Raw genomic sequence first — 17,003 nt, 5'->3', positions numbered from 1 at the left:
ACTCTCTGCCCCGGAGTGTGGTGGAGACTACTTCTTTGGAGGCTTTGAAACAGAGGCCATCTGTTGGGGTGGCTTTGAAAACAATTTCCCTGCTTTTTGGCAGAATGGGGTTGGACTGGGATTCTATGATTCTTTGATTTTCTATGTGGATTGGCCAGTGTTGTTATTATTGTTGTTCTAGATTACAGCATATGATTCTATGATTCTTTGATTCTATGGTCTATGGCTCTATATGTGTTGGCCAGTGATGTTGTTGTTGTTATAGCGTATGACATATGATTCTATAATTCTTTGATTCTATGATTCTATAACTCTTATGTGAGTTGGCCAGAGTTGTTATTGTTGTTGTTATAGTGTACAACATATGATTCTATGGTTCTATAGTCCTGTGACTCTTATGTGTGTTGGCCAGTGTTGTTATTGTTGTTATAGCGTACAACATTATTCTGTGATTCTATGATTCTATGACTGTGTATTGGCCAGTGTTGTTATTGTTGTTATAGCATACAACATATGATTCTATGATTCTATGGTCCTATGACTCTATGTGTGATGGCTAGTGTTGTTATTGTTATAGTGTAAGACATATGATTCTATGGTTCTATGACTATGTGTGTTCACCAGTGTTGCTATTTTTATACCGTATGACATATGGTTCTATGGTTCTATGACTATGTGTGTTGGCCAGTGTTGTTATTGTTGTTGTTATAGCATACGACATATGGTTCTATGATTCTGTGATTTTATGACTCTATATGTGTTGGCCAGTGGTGTTATTGTTGTTGTTATAGCTGTTCGCATATGGTTCTATGGTTCTATGGTTCTATGACTCTATGTGTGATGGCCAGTGTTGTTATTGTTGTTGATATAGTGTACGACATATGGTTCTATGATTCTATGACTTTATGTGTGTGTTGACCAGTGTTGTTATTGTTGTTGATATAGCATACAACATATGATTCTATGGTTCTATTGTTCTATGACTCTATGTGTGTTCGCCAGTGTTGCTATTTTTATAGTGTACGACATATGATTCTATGGTTCTATTGTTCTGTGACTCTATGTGTGTTGGGCAGTGTTGTTATTGTTGTAATAGTGTACGGCATGTGATTCTATGGTTCTATTGTTCTATGACTCTATGTGTTGGGCAGTGTTGTTATTGTTATAGTGTACGACATATTATTCTATGGTTCTATGACTCTATGTGTGTTCACTGGTGTTGCTATTTTTATAGCATACGGCATATGGTTCTATGGTTCTATGACTCTATGTGTGTCAACCAGTGTTGTTATTGTTGTTGTTATAGCGTACGACATATGATTCTATGCTTCTATGACTCTATGTGTGTCGGCCAGTGTTGTTATTGTTGTTGTTATAGTGTACGACATAGTCTATATTTCCAAAACGAAAGCCAAAAGGCTACAAACGCTGCCATTTTTGGAATCATCGTGTCAGATAGGCCCAGGAATAATTGAGTCCCCGAAATATATGTTGGGCAGTGTTATGAAAGAAAGGAAAAAATGGAGAGGGAAAAGAGCGGTGAGCAAAAATAGATGAACCTGGGCAATGACAAGCCTTGTTTTGTAAGAAGGAAGGGGAGAGAGGGGATCCCGGTGTGATGAGAGTGTATTTCTGTTCCTGGGAAGGAGGGGAGGGGAGACGCGGCTGCGTCCAGATCTGATAGGCCGCCTTCTCCTCTCTGCCGGCTTCATCATCTCCTTTCTTGGGCAGCCTCCTCCTCCTCGGCCCCCCTTTTCTCCTCCACGTCATTGGGATCCAGTGACGTCGGGTTCCCCCAAGCCCCAAAAAAGGGAGGGGAACCTCTCCCTCCATTGATCCGAAGCACATCTTCCCTCCCCGCTTTCCTTAACATGCCAGTGCCCACTCTTTCAGCAGCCTATAAAAGATGGGAGGCAAGCGTGGCTCTCCAACAGATCCAACCGGCATCCGAGAGAGACAGACAGAGAGACAAGAGAGGAAGAGCGAGGCGACGAAGGGAGACGGAGGAGCGCTAGTCGCCGGAGCCTTTGGCAGCCGAGATGTACCGGTCTACGAAAGGCGCCTCCAAGGCTCGGAGGGACCAGATCAACGCCGAGATCCGGAACCTGAAGGACCTGTTGCCCATCGCCGAAGGGGACAAGCTCCGGCTGTCCTACCTGCACATCATGTCCTTGGCCTGCATCTACACCCGCAAGTCCATCTTCTTCTCCAAAGGTGAGTTCAGAGGGTTAGGGATCCAGGGATTGGAGGGAAAGCGTCTTGAAAGTTGGGGAAAGATGCTCTCTGAGAAGCATCCTTCCTTTTGGACCCTCTACTTGGGATGAAGGTGCTCAACAGGTCTCTGCTCTCTCCATGGACCCGGAGACCGCTCTCCATGGTCCTGAAAAGACAGATCATGCTCCATGGACTGGAGACTGCTCTCCATGGTCCTGAAGGATAGGTCTCTCACTCACTCAATAGACTGGAGACTGCTCTCCATGGTCCTGAAGGGACAGGTCAAGGTACATGGACTGGAGACCATTCTCCATGGTCCTGAAGACACAGGTCTCTCTCCCCATGGACTGGAGACCGTTCTCCATGGTCCTGAAGGAACAGGTCATGCTCCATGGACCGGAGACAGGTCTCTTTCTCTCCCACTCACTCACTCCATAGACTGGAGACTGTTCTCCATGGTCTTGAAGAGACAGGTCTCTCTCCCCATGGACCAGAGACCATTCTCCATGGTTCTGAAGGGACAGGTCAAGGTCCATGGACTGGGGACTGCTTTCCATGGTCCTGAAGACACAGGTCTCTCTCCCCATAGGCTGGAGACCATTCTCCACGGTCCTGAAGGGACAGGTCAAGCTCCATGGACTGGACACTGCTCTCCAAGGTCCTGAAGACCCAGGCCTTTCTCCCCATGGACCACAGAGCATTCTCCATGGTCTTGAAGGGACAGGTCAAGCTCCATGGACCGGAGACTGCTCTCCATGGTTCTTAGGAGACAGGTCTCTCTCTCTCTCTCTCCCCCCCTCTCCATGGACCAGAAACTTCTCTCCATGGTCCTGAAGACACAGGTCTCTCTCCCCATAGGCTGGAGACCGTTCTCCACGGTCCTGAAGGGACAGGTCAAGCTCCATGGACCGGAGACTTCTCTCCATGGTCCTGAGGACACAAGTCTCTCTCCTCATGAACCGGAGACCATTCTCCATGGTCCTGAAGGGACAGGTCAAGCTCCATGGACTGGAGACCCGAGGATACAGGTCTCTCTCCACCTCCATGGACCGGACACTGCTCTCCATGGTCCTGAGGAGTCAGCCTCCTCTCCATTGACCAGAGACCACTCTCCATGGTCCTGAAGGGCAGCTATCCTTGCTCTCCATAGTCTTGAAACAGTTTCTTAACCTTAGTAAACTCTTTGGCTTCCAATGCTTACCTTTTCCTTCCCTCTTTCTCTTCCAGATACCACTGCGGAGAGCCTGGAGAGCCTACTCTCGCCCCAAGATTTGGAAGACTTCATGCAGACGCTGCCAGGCTTCCTTTTGGCTTTCACCGGAGAAGGGAAACTCATCTACGTCTCCGAGAACGTGTCCGAGCACCTGGGGCACTCCATGGTAAGGCTCTCCCGGGCACTTATATTGAAGGGGTTGTACAACTGTAAATTGTATACAAATGCAATGCATGCTCAATCGTAGAGTAAGGTGGCTGCTTCTCTGAGTAATGGCTACGAATGGTAGTTGGTTGTTCTTGGCTGACCGTTCCCTCTCCATCCACAGGTAGATTTGGTGGCCCAAGGAGACAGTGTCTACGATATTATCGACCCAGCGGATCACTTTGTGATGAGGAACCAGCTGGCATTGCCGTCCCCTGTTGATACCGGTAGGTTCTCTTTTGTAAACAAGAGATTTCAGGGAAAGGAGGAGAAGGAAATGTAGCCTTCGAAAGAGTCAAAATCAAGGAAGTGCTTGATGAAGAGTCCAATGGGACATATTGGAAGGGAAGGATGTCCACGTAAAGCTCAGTTCAGATTATTACTAGTATTAGTTTTGCTATTATTATCACTACTATTACTATTATTATTATTATTACTAGTATTTGTATCCGGATCACAATTAAAAACCATGCAGGGAAAGGAGAAGAGTTGAATAAGGATGTATTGGAGGGGAATGATGTCCATGTAGAGCTCAGTTCAGAGTTTTATTACTAGTATTAGTATATATTATTATTATTATATTACTTATATTACTATAGTAATATTAGTTTATTATTACTACTAATAGTATTAGTATTAATACCAGTATTAGTATATACTATTATTACTACTATATTATATTATTTATATTACTATAGTAATATTGATATATTACTAATAATATTATTTTTACTACCAGTGTTGGTATTAATACTAGTATTAGTATATACTATTATTATTATTACTACTACTAGTAGTAGTAGTAGTATTAATAATAGTATTAGTATGTACTAATATTATTACTAACATTATTATTAATAGCATTAGTATTAATACTAGTATTAGTATATGTTAATATTATTATTAATAGTATTAGTATTAATACTAGTATTAGTATATACTATTATTACTACTATATTATATATTTATATTACTATAGTAATATTAATATATTACTAATAATATTATTTTTACTACCAGTATTGGTATTAATACTAGCATTAGTATATGCTATTATTATTATTATTACTACTAGTACTATTAGTATTAATAATAGTATTAATATATACTAATATTATTGTTACTAACATTATTATTAATAGCAATAGCATTAATACTAGTATTAGTATATGCTAATATTATTATTAATAGCATTAGTATTAATACTAGTATTAGTATATACTATTATTACTATTGCATTATGTTATTTATATTACTATAGTAATATTGATATATTACTAATAATATTATTATTACCACTATTTGTATTAATACTAGTATTAGTATATACTATTATTATTATTACTAACCTTATTATCATTAATAGTATTAGTATTAATACTAGTATTAGTGTATGCTAATATTATTATTAATAGTATTAGTATGAATACTAGTATTAGTATATACTAATATACTATTAGTATTGCTATTACTACTACTATTAGTGTTATTATTATGGAGCCCCCAGTGGTGCAATGGGTCAAACCCTTGTGCCAGCTGAACTGCTGACCTGAAGACCTGAATGTCGGCGGTTTGATTCTGTGAAATGGGGTGAGCTCCCATCTGTCAGCTCCAGCTTCCCATGCGGGTTCATGAGAGAAGCCTCCCACGGGATGGTAATACATCCAGGCATCCCCTGGGTAACGTCCTTGCAGACGTCCAATTCTCTCGCACCAGAAGCGACTTGCAGTATACTCCCAATAAAAAAAAACGTTGTTGTTGTTGTTGTTGAATAAGAATGTTTTGGAAGGGAATGATGTCCATGTAGAGCTCAGTCCAAAGAGTGGTGAGCAAAAGTCCAAATTCACCGTGGAATAGACTAGGATGACTTGGAACACAATAAAGACTTATTGTTTAGGATCCAATTCCTTCACTTTAGGGTTCAAGGAAAAGGGTCTATAGGGGAAAAGTTCCTAGCTTGGTGTGCCTAGAACAGAAAGTGAGATAATAATAATAATAATAATAATAATAATATATTAATAATAATAATAACAATAATAATATATAATATAATATATAATAATAATAATATATAATAATAATATATAATAATAATAATAATAATAATAATATAATAATATAAAAAGTTAATAGAAGTGCTCCAGGAATAATATACCGACTATATACCTGACCTTTCAATATCCTTCTCTCTTTATCTAAACAGAACGGCTCTTCCGATGCCATTTCAACACTTCCAAAACCATACGGCGCCAAAGCGCTGGCAACAAGCTGGTCCTGATCTGCGGCAGGTTCCACCAGCCACCGTTGGGCTCTTACTGGTCCACGAACCCGGTCTTCACCGCCTTCTGCACCCCGTTGGACCCCAAACCCAGGATGGGCCAGAACTCCTTCTTCCTGTCTGCTTTCGAGAGCCGGCACACCAAAGACCTGGCCATCGTGGACATCTCTGAAAGGTAAGGAGAACATAGAAGACCTCTTCCTGGTCCAAATGGGGAAGCGGTTGACTGACCCACAGCCTGTATTGATGGTCTCTTTTCTCTGACCTTTCTCCAGTGTGGTTTTCCATTTGGGTTTTGAGAAAAGCGAGCTCTTTTGCAAGTCCTGGTACAGCCTGATCCACCCCGAAGACCTCAGCCACGCGTCTGCCCAGCATTACCGACTGTGTGAGTATCTTAGATCCCTCTTGGCAAGCCATCAACAACATATTTACAACATGGGAGGAATGCAATGGTCTAATGTTCGGTGCTTTTCCTTCTTCAGTGGGCGACACAAGCGAAACGCAGGCCGAAATGGTGATCCGGCTCCAAACCAAAGACGGCGTGAACTGGATATGGATCTATTCGCTGCTCCGTCTGGAGAACGCCGACGTCCCCATCACTTGCCACAACTATATCATCAGGTAAATAGGAAGAAACTTGTCTCTGATGTATTGCTATATCGAGCAACAGGTAGAACAGGCAAGATTTGGCTGTCAGGACTGTCTGGCTGTGGACAGAATTGTTTATTTACTATTTATTTACTTATATACCGGCCTTCTCACCCTTGGAGGGGACTCAAGGCATCTCACAAACTACGGCAATAATTCAATGCCAAATTCAAACTGTAACATAACAATAACACACAATACAGTAGAGCTTGCAGTCCTCAGCAATCCCTTTGCAGATAGTCATTCCAAGGGTGCCAAGGAGCCTAGAGGTTGCAACATCTTCGGCATCAAAGGTTAAGAAAACTAAGAGTTGGAGAGATAATACTGAATTACAGTAGAGTCTCGCTTATCCGACATAAATGAGTCGGCAGAACGTCGGATAAATGAAAATGTCGGATAATATGGAGTCTCCTACTGTTACCCATCCGACACGGCGCTAGACACCTTGAATACTAACAACAGGGACTCAAAGAGTTGAGGCAAGGCAACGCCTCAGGGCTAGATGGGCCCAGCAAGAAGTGCCCGGATGCGGAAGAGGAGCGTGGAAATCACAACAGGAAGGAGGGAGGACACTTCCACTTCCGGTCCTGCCTCTTTTCCCACTTTCCTCCCTCCTCCTCCTCCTCGTCTTGCCTTTTTCACTTATTGGGAATGGATCGAGAGTTGGATAATTCTCCTTTAGTGCTGGGGGGAAAGGGTTGGATAAGAACAGCAGATAAGACAGTTAGACCACACCTGGAATATTGTGTCCAATTCTGGGCACCACAATTGAAGAGAGGTATTGACAAGCTGGAAGGTGTCCAGAGGAGGGCGGCTAAAATAATCAAGAGTCTGGAGAACAGGCCCTATGAGGAGCGGCTCAAAGAGCTGGGCATGTTTAGCCTGAAGAAGAGAAGGCTGAGAGGAGACATGTGAGAGGAAGTCCTAGGGAGGAGGGAGCAAGCTTGTTTTCTGCTTCCCTGGAGACTAGGATGCAGAACAATGGCTTCAAACTACAAAAAAGGAGATTCCATCTGAACATTAGGAAGAACTTCCTGACTGTGAGAGCCGTTCAGCAGTGAAGTCTGTTATATAGAAATGGTACAGTATTTCTAGCAAAAGAAAAAGAGGATGAAAGAATCCATTCCACACTCTCCTGTGTGACTCAGTCCGAGTATCTGCCTATGTTGTATGGGATTATTTGACTAATCTATATTAGGAAGAACTTCCAAACTATAAGGAGAGCTGTTCAGCAGTGGAACTCTCTGCCTCGGACTGTGGTTGAGGCTCCTTCTTTGGAAGTTTTAATGTCCCTGGCAAGCCTGAGCTCGTTTTGTGCTTTAGCCTTGCAAACCTTCTCCCTACAAGAATTGGCTATTTGTTTGAATTCTTCTTTGGTGATTTCTCCCTTTTTCCACTTCTTGTGTATGTCTCTTTGGAGTCTCAGATTATTTGATTAATCTATATTAGGAAGAACTTCCCAACTATAAGGAGAGCTGTTCAGCAGTGGAACCCTCTGCACTGGAGTGTGGTGGAGGCTCCTCCTTGGGAAGCTTTTGAACAGAGGCTGGATGGCCATCTGTCGGGGGTGCTTTGAAAGCAATTTTCCTGTTTCTCAGCAGGGGGTTGGACTGGATGGCCCATGAGGTCTCTATGATGGAATGTCGGATTAGCGAATGTCGGATAAGCGAGACTCTACTTTATTATAAAACCGTAAAAAACATATATATTTCAATTATATAGTATTTCAAATTATTAAAACATATCGAACATAATCCACGAGGTCTCTTCCAACTCTATGATTTTATGACGGAATGTCGGATTAGCGAATGTCGGATAAGCGAGACTCTTACTTTATTATAAAACCATAAAAAATATATATATATTTCCATTGCATAGTCAGAAGTGTAGCACCAACTGAGCTTTATAAATGTTCAACCAATTGCTTTGGATAAGCATAGGAAATAGTGCCGAAGTCGGTACCTTTCTCACGATCCCGGCTTCCTTCTCTCTTCCCAGTGATGCCGAAGCCTGGTGCCTGAAGCAGCAACTTGCGGCCGAAGAGACCCAGGCAGCCTTTGCCCTCGGAAGCACGCCGGCCTTCTTGGAAGGCCTCCTTTCGCCAGGGCAACTCTCCAGCCCCGACCAAGTCTTCACCCCAGTGGCTGGCACCCCGACCAGTACCGTGACTGCTCCGTCTTTTGAGTTCGGCGGTCCCGAATGCCCTCCGACGTTCGCGGAGACCTCGTCCGCCCTGCCTCCTGAATCGACAGAGCCGGGAAATATCTCCTCCATGGAGGAGGCCCCTCCCGGCTCCACTCTGAGCCTCTTCGGCAAAGGCCCGGCCTTCAGCTACATCATCTACGACCAGACGGCAAGGCGGGACAACCGCAGGTCCAAGGACTTCGCTTGCACCCCTCCTTACACGCCGCATCAAGGGTCAGCCTTCTTATTCGGAACCCAAGACCCGTTTGTTTCCGGTCCAGCTCCGGTGATGACCGTCCCGGCGACAGTAGTGCCCACCACGACCACCACCACGTCCGAACTGTTCTTCCCCCAAGAACAATGCAGTGTTCTCTATGAGAAGTTACCGCCGACGCCGGACAGCCCCGGTAATGGGGACTGTACCGTGATGACTTTGCCCGAGATCCGGGGTCCCCTGTATATCGACGTGCCCATGGTACCCGAGGGGATCCTGACGCCCGAAGCCTCGCCCGTCAAGCAGGCCTTCTTCAGATATTCTGAACAGGAGAAGAGCGAGATCGAGCGCCTGGCGCGGCACATCGGCAGCCTGGCCGAAGCGTTCAGCTCCGCCAAGGAAACCCCCGCCCCGAGCGTCCCGTCCGGACTGAGCCTCAAGGACTGGAGGAGCGTAGACTTCTCCTCCTTGCTGGTCCTCCACAACCTCAACGACGATGACCTCCTCCTTGAAGAGGATGTCGATGACACCACCTTCGAGGCCCTCCTCCAAGACCTGTCCGCCTCTCTGTTCGAGAAAGGCGAGGCGGGCCTGCGGTGCCCACACCTCCACCCGTGCTGCAGCGGGAAAGTCGGTCCGGGCGCCGAAGAGGGCCACCACCCGGGGGCTTTGGCTCCCTCGCCCAGCCAAGTGGACCGGCCTCCTCCGGAAGAGCCGTGCTTTCTGGAAGAGCTGGCCTCCTACGAAACAGCCTTTGAGACACGTGCCTCAAACTCTCCCTGTGACGGGTTCGATGAGTTGTATCAACTCCAGAGCCACATGCCAGACGGCTTCCATGAAGGTGAGTCTGGGGGCCACGCTCCAAAAAGTGGGAATTCTTGGGCGTTGCATGCTGAAACTCCCGGGTTCTGGTAGCCCCATGGATGGGACTTAGGGGTCTCTCCAAACTCGGGTTGTATTCTCCTTCGCTGGAGGTTTCTAAGCAGAAGATGGATGGCCATCTGTTGGGAGGGTTTTGGGGTGTCATCCCTTAAGGCAGAATGGGGCTGGACTGGATGACCTTTGAGGGTCACTTCCAACTCCAGGATTCAATAGGTTCTGTTAGCCCCATGGATGGGACTTAGGGGTCTCTCCAAACTATGGGGTTGTGTTCTCCTTCACTGGCCATCTTTTGGGAAGGCTTTGGGGTGTCATCCCTTAAGGCAGAATGGGGTTGGACTGGATGACCTTTGAGGGTCACTTCCAACTCCAGGATTCAATAGGTTCTGTTAGCCCCATGGATGGGACTTAGGGGTCTCTCCAAACTCTGGGGTTGTGTTCTCCTTCGCTGGAGGTTTCTAAGCAGAGACTGGATGACCATCTGTTGGGAAGGCTTTGGGGTGTCATCCCTTAAGGTAGAATGGGGCTGGACTGGATGACCTTTAGGGATCCCTTCCAACTCCAGGATTCAATAAAATAATAATAATAATAATAATAATAATATATTATTATTATTATTATAATTATTATATATTATTATTAATAATAATAATAATAATAATAATAATAATAATAATTTGATCATAGTGATTATGATGATGGAGTCTCCTTCTCTAGGGATTTCAAAGCAGAGGCTAGATGGCCATCTGTCAAGAGGGTTTTGATGGTGTAATTCTTCAAGGCAGAATGGGGATGGACTGGATGACTTTTGAGGGTCACTTCAAACTCCAGGATTTAATAAAACAACAACAATTTGATAATACTGATTATGATGATGGAGTCTCTTTCTCTGGAGGTTTCTAAGCAGAGACTGGATGGCCATCTGTCAAGAGAGTTTTGATGGTGTAATTCTTCAAGGCAGAATGGGGCTGGACTGGATGGCCCTTTGGTGCCTCTTCCAACTCTAGGATTGAATAATAATAATAATAATAATAATAATAATAATAATAATAGCAACCTCATAATCATAATGAGGAAGGAAACTCTTTTGGAGGCTTTTAAACATAGACCGGATGGCCATCTGTTGGGAGGGCTTTGATGGTGCCTTCCTGCCTCAAGGGGGTTGGACAGGATAGCCTTTGGAGCCTCTTCCAACTCTAGGATTGAATAATAATAATAATAATAATAATAATAATAATAATCTATACTAATTATATTATTATTATACTTATGATAATAATAATAATTGTACTTATCTTGTTATCTAATAATAATAATAATAATAATAATAATAATAATCCCTCAGTTCTTGTGGGTTTTTTCGGGCTATATGGCCATGTTCTAGAGGCATTCTCTCCTGACATTTCGCCTGCACCTATGGCAAGCATCCTCACTACCTCTGAGGATGCTTGCCATAGATGCAGGCGAAACGTCAGGAGAGAATGCCTATAGACCATGGCCATATAGCCTGGAAAAACCTACAACAACCCAGTGATTCCGGCCATGAAAGCCTTCGACAATACATAGACTGGATGGCCATCTGTTGGGAGGGCTTTGATGGTGCCTTCCTGCTTGGCTCAATGGGATTGGACGAGATGGTCTTTGGGGTGTCTTCCAACTCTAAGATTCAACAACAACAACGATAATAATAGTAATAAGGGTGCCGTCATGTCATTCCTTTGCTTTTGAAATGTCATTCCTTTGCTTTGCTTTTGCCTTCCTTTCCACTCACCCTCCTTTTGCCTTTTTTTCTCTTTCTCTCCTTCTGCAGATGGAAGCGAAAGTGACCCTTCGTTCTGAAATAAGTCCGTGACTTACTTCTCTAAGTATGGCATATTGTCATATCCAGTGGACCTTCTTTTTTGTGTGTGTGTGTGCCGGAAAACAAAACTTCCAGAAGAAATGTATTTCCCCGCAGCTTTTATATATATATATATACATAAAGAAAAAGAAGAAAAAAACACCCCAAAATAATATATATATATGTATTTTGATTCTGAGACGTCGACGCTAGCTGAATCCGCAGCTACGCAGGGAAAGGACCATTGTGAAGTGGACTTTTGACACCTCTTAATTCGTATTCACTCGTAGTGAATCCTCTTGTATGTAATTTATTAAGAAATATCTAACCATTCGGGAGGGGAACCAACCTTGTGCCGAGAGGCTTCCGGCGGCTAATTCAACGCAGAGTTGGAGCGAAGCCGATGCGGAGCCGTTTTGGGCACATTTTCCCTTCCGCGAAACAAAAAAAGACCAAGAACGTGTAGGTGGTACATAGAACCTACTATAGTAAGGGCCCATGGCTGGTGATTGTGATACTTCATTTTAATATATATATATATAAGTATGTATATATATGCTCCTCTTTTGGCCAATTGCATTCCCAAAGTCCAAACCTCATATCGACCCTTTTTGTGGAAAGGGTTCGTGTCTTCCTGCTACTATTATTGGCCGGAATCCTATTATTATTATTATTATTATTATTATTATTATTATTTATTAATTTATTATGGGGACTTGGATCTTCATAATGAGAACTGGAACTGGGAATGTATTTGGTACATTTATAATGTATTTGTCATTCTGCTACTATTCTTGGTCGGAATCCTATTATTATTATTATTATTATTATTATTATTATGTCATTCTGCTACTATTCTTGGCTGGAATCCTATTATTATTATTATTATTATTATTACTATTATTATGTCATTCTGCTACTATTCTTGGCCGGAGTCCTATTATTATTATTATTATTAAATTTATTATGGGGATTTGGATCTTCATAATGAGAACTGGAACTGGGAATGTATTCGGTACATTTATAATGTATTTGTCATTCTGCTACTATTCTTGGCCGGAGTCCTATTATTATTATTATTATTATTATTAAATTTATTATGGGGACTTGGATCTTCATAATGAGAACTGGAACTGGGAATGTATTTGGTACATTTATAATGTATTTGCAATTCTACTATTCTTGGCCAGAATCCTATTATTATTATATGTTATTATTATTTTTTATATCATTTTACTTTATATTATTATTTTGTATTATTATTTTGTATTAATATTATTTATTTATTATGGGGCCTTGCATCTTTGTAATGAGAATTGGAACTGGGAATGGATACAGTACATTTATAATGTACTAATATTCTAATATTGGCCGGAATCCTATTATTATTATTATTATTATTATTATTATTATTATTATATTTTATTGTTGTTGTTATTTTAAATTATTTATTATTTATATTATTATTATTATTTTATATTATTATTTATTTATTATGTGGATCTTCATAATGAGAATTGGAACTGGGAATGTATTCAGTATGTTTATAATGTATTTGCCATTCTGCTACTATTATTGGCTGGAATCCTATTATTATCATCATGATTATTATTAGGACTTTACACCTTCATAATTGAAGTTCGGAAGTTTTATAATGTATTCAAACATTTATTAATGTATTCATTTTTCTGCCAATATTATTGGCCGGAATCATATTATTATTATTATTATTATTATTATTATTATTATTATTATTATTATCATTGCTTTTCTGCCGATATTATTGGCCAGAATCATATTATTATTATTAATATTATTGACAATAATAATACTGTGTCATCGAAGGATTTCATGTCCGGAATCACTGGTTTGCTGTGAGTTTTCTGGGCTGTCTGGTTATCTTCCAGAAGCATTCTCTCCTGACATTTGGCCCTATGCTTGGATTGTGTTGCATAGAGGATTCCAGCCAATATTATTAAGGAACGGCTTTGCTTCTTTTCCCCAAATCTACCTGAAATTCAGGGCAAGCCAAAAACAAATAAGTATATTAATGGACTTCCATTGTGGGATTACCCGCAGTAATATTGTTCTCTTATTTTTGCACTAACGAAATGACACTATTTATTGTACTTATCCTGGACGAACCCCCATTGAACAACACATACGATTGTATTCTTAGTCCCACTACCACCCATATGGGTCTTATATGGTCAATGTAGATCACTATAATGCAGTCGTGCATTACAGGGTCAGTGTAAAGCAGGCATGGGCCAATTTTGGCCCTCACTCCAAAGAGACATATACAAGAAGTGGAAAAAGGGAGAAATCACCAAAGAAGAATTCAAACAAATAGCCAACTCTTGTACGGAGAAGGTTTGCAAGGCTAAAGCACAAAACGAGCTCAGGCTTGCCAGGGACATTAGGAATTGTGGGAGTTGGAGTCCAAAACACTTGGAGAGCCAAAATTGGCCCATGCCTGGTGTACATCCATATATTGCGACAGATTTGCACTTTGGTGTTCCAATGTTGTAAACACATCAAACGACGACAACACCGCATTGATAATAATGTATATTTTGTAAACAAAAGCAACTATATATATGTGTGTGTGTTTGTATATATTTATATATATATATACATAAGAGTGGGTTTACTTTTTCATTCCAATGACGACTGTCTCTCGGCATTCATCGTGTCGTGCAAATCTCGGACCCGAAATGAGGTCTAACTGTGAACTATTTTTGGAATAATAAAAATTAAAAATTTCGAAAGGAACAGCAAAGAGAAATGTCTTTCTTGAAACACAAAAGGAACACCTCAGCAAGCGAGAGTCCAAAAGTGGCAGGCTAAAACTCAGAACAATCCATGGCTGATACTGAATGAGATTGCAAACATAAAAATTAACTGCATATCAATTTAATGCAGTTCGGTGCATTATAGGGTAGTGTAGGTACATATAATGTAGATCAGTGACAAGCATCCCGAGCTCTGAGGATTACCTGGGAAGGAATCCCACCGGAGCATTGCAGCACACCCAAATACCTGGGAGTCACCCTGGACTGTGCTCTGACTTACAAGAATCACTGCTTGAATATCAGGCAAAAAGTGGGTGCTGTAAACAATATCGTACGAAAACTGACTGGCACAACCTGGGGATCACAACTAGACACAGTGAAGGCATCTGCCCTTGCGCTATGCTACTCTGCTGCTGAGTATGCATGCCCAGTGTGGAACACATCTCACCATGCTAAAACAGTGGATGTGGCTCTTAATGAAACATGCCGCACTATCACAGGATGTCTACACCCAACACCGCTGGAGAAATTATACTGTTTAGCTGGTATTACACCACCTGACATCTGTCAGGAAGTATCAGCCAATAATGAAAGGATCAAACTATTGACATCTCTGGCCTATCCTCTGTTCGAATATCAGCCAGCACGCCAATGCCTTAAATTAAGAAATAGTTTTCTAAGATATACAGAGATACTTGCAGGAACACCTCAGCAAGCGAGAGTCCAAAAGTGGCAGGCTAAAACCCGGAACCTCAATCAGAAGACTGGGCAACTTGGAAGGCGCTGAACAGACTGCGCTCTGGCACCACGAGATGCAGAGCCAACCTTCAGAAATGGGACTACAAAGTGGAGTCCATGACATGTGAATGTGGAGAAGAGCAAACCACAGACCACCTACTACAATGCAACCTGAGCCCCACCACATGCGCAATGGAGGACCTTCTCAGAGCAGCGCCAGAGGCACTCCAAATGGCCAGCTTCTGGTCAAAAGACATTTAATATTATGCCAAATTTTTAAGTTTTCTGTTATTTTTAATACATTGCCATTGTACCCTTTGTTTGCTTCTAATACGATAAATACACATGCAGATTGGTGCATTATAATATCAGTGTAGGTCGATATAATGCATTTCAGAGCATTATAGGGTCAGCGTAGGTCCATTTCATGCAGTTTGGTGCATTGTAGACTAGTATTGGTACTTATAATGCAGATTGGTACATTATACAGTTAGTGTAGGTCAATATAATGCACTCTGGTGCATTATAAGGTCAGTGCAGGACAATATAATACATTTCAGAGCATTATAGGATCAGTGTAGGTTCTTATAATGCAGATCAGTGCATTATAGGGCCAACGTAGGTTGATATAATGCAGTTTGGAGCATTATAGACTCAGCATAGATCCTTATAATGCAGGTTAGTGCATTATAGGCTCAGCATAGGTCTTTACAATGCAGATAGGTGCATTATAGAGTCAGCGTAGGTCAATTTAATGCAGTTTGGTGCATTGTAGTGTAGTGTAGATACATATAATGCAAATTGGTGCATTAAAGGGTCAGCGTAGGTTGATGTAATGCAGTCTGGCGCATTATAGGCTCAGCATAGATCCTTATAATGCAGGTCAGTGCATTATAGGGTCAGTGTAGGTCCTTATAATGCAGATTGGTGTATTATAGGGTCAACGTAGGTAGTGTAGTGTAGATACGTATCATGCAGATTGGTACGTTATAGGGTCAGAGTAGGTTGATGTAACACAGTTTGGTGCATTATAGGCTCAGCATAAATCCTTATAATGCAGGTCAGTGCATTATAGGGTCGGTGTAGGCCTATTTAATGCAGTTCGGTGCATTGTAGGGTGGTATAGATACATATAATGCAGATCAGCGCATTATAGAATCAGTGTAGGTCGATATAATGCAGTTCGGAGCCTTATAGGGTCAGTGTAGGTCCATTTAATGCAGTTCAGTGCATTGTAGGGTAGTGTAGATACATATAATGCTGATCAGTGCATTATAGAATCAGTGTAGGTCGATATAATGCAGTTCGGAGCCTTATTGGGTCGGTGTAGGCCTATTTAATGCAGTTCAGTGCATTGTAGGGTAGTGTAGATACATATAATGCTGATCAGTGCATTATAGAATCCGTGTAGGTCGATATAATGCAGTTCGGAGCCTTATAGGGTCAGTGTAGGTCCATTTAATGCAGTTCAGTGTATTATAGGGCCAGTGTAGGTAGATATCATGCAATTCGGAACATTATAGGGTCAGCGTAGGTTCTTATAATGCAGATAGGTGCATTATAGAGTCAGTGTAGGTCCATTTAACGCAGTTCGGTGCATTGTAGCATAGTGTAAAAATATATCGTGCAGATCAGTGCATTATAGGGTCAGCGTAGGTCCTTATAATGCAGATCGGTGCATTATAGGGTCAGTGTAGGTCCTTATAATGCAGACTGGTGCATTATAGGGTCAGTGTAGGTCCTTATAATGTCGATTAGTACATTATAGAGTCAGTGTAGGTCCTTATAATGCAGAT

The 17,003-nt window shown here is 42.0% G+C and overlaps 1 protein-coding gene across 1 annotated transcript; it reads left to right on the top strand.

The window, feature by feature from the left end:
• The first annotated feature begins 1,214 nt into the window (after positions 1 to 1,214).
• NPAS4 (neuronal PAS domain protein 4) lies at positions 1,215 to 12,554 on the top strand. The gene is made up of 8 exons (XM_060758389.2): positions 1,215 to 2,214; positions 3,442 to 3,593; positions 3,756 to 3,858; positions 5,835 to 6,084; positions 6,185 to 6,294; positions 6,392 to 6,530; positions 8,556 to 9,796; positions 11,645 to 12,554. The coding sequence occupies exons 1-8, from the start codon at positions 2,040 to 2,042 to the stop codon at positions 11,671 to 11,673; spliced, it is 2,199 nt and encodes a 732-aa protein (XP_060614372.2). The 5' UTR covers positions 1,215 to 2,039; the 3' UTR covers positions 11,674 to 12,554.
• The last annotated feature ends 4,449 nt before the right edge of the window (positions 12,555 to 17,003 follow it).

Source organism: Anolis sagrei, chromosome 12, assembly GCF_037176765.1.
Source record: "Anolis sagrei isolate rAnoSag1 chromosome 12, rAnoSag1.mat, whole genome shotgun sequence".
Lineage (NCBI taxonomy): Eukaryota > Metazoa > Chordata > Lepidosauria > Squamata > Dactyloidae > Anolis > Anolis sagrei.
Note: the sequence above shows the minus strand (reverse complement) of the source record. Positions and strands in the feature narration are given on the sequence as shown.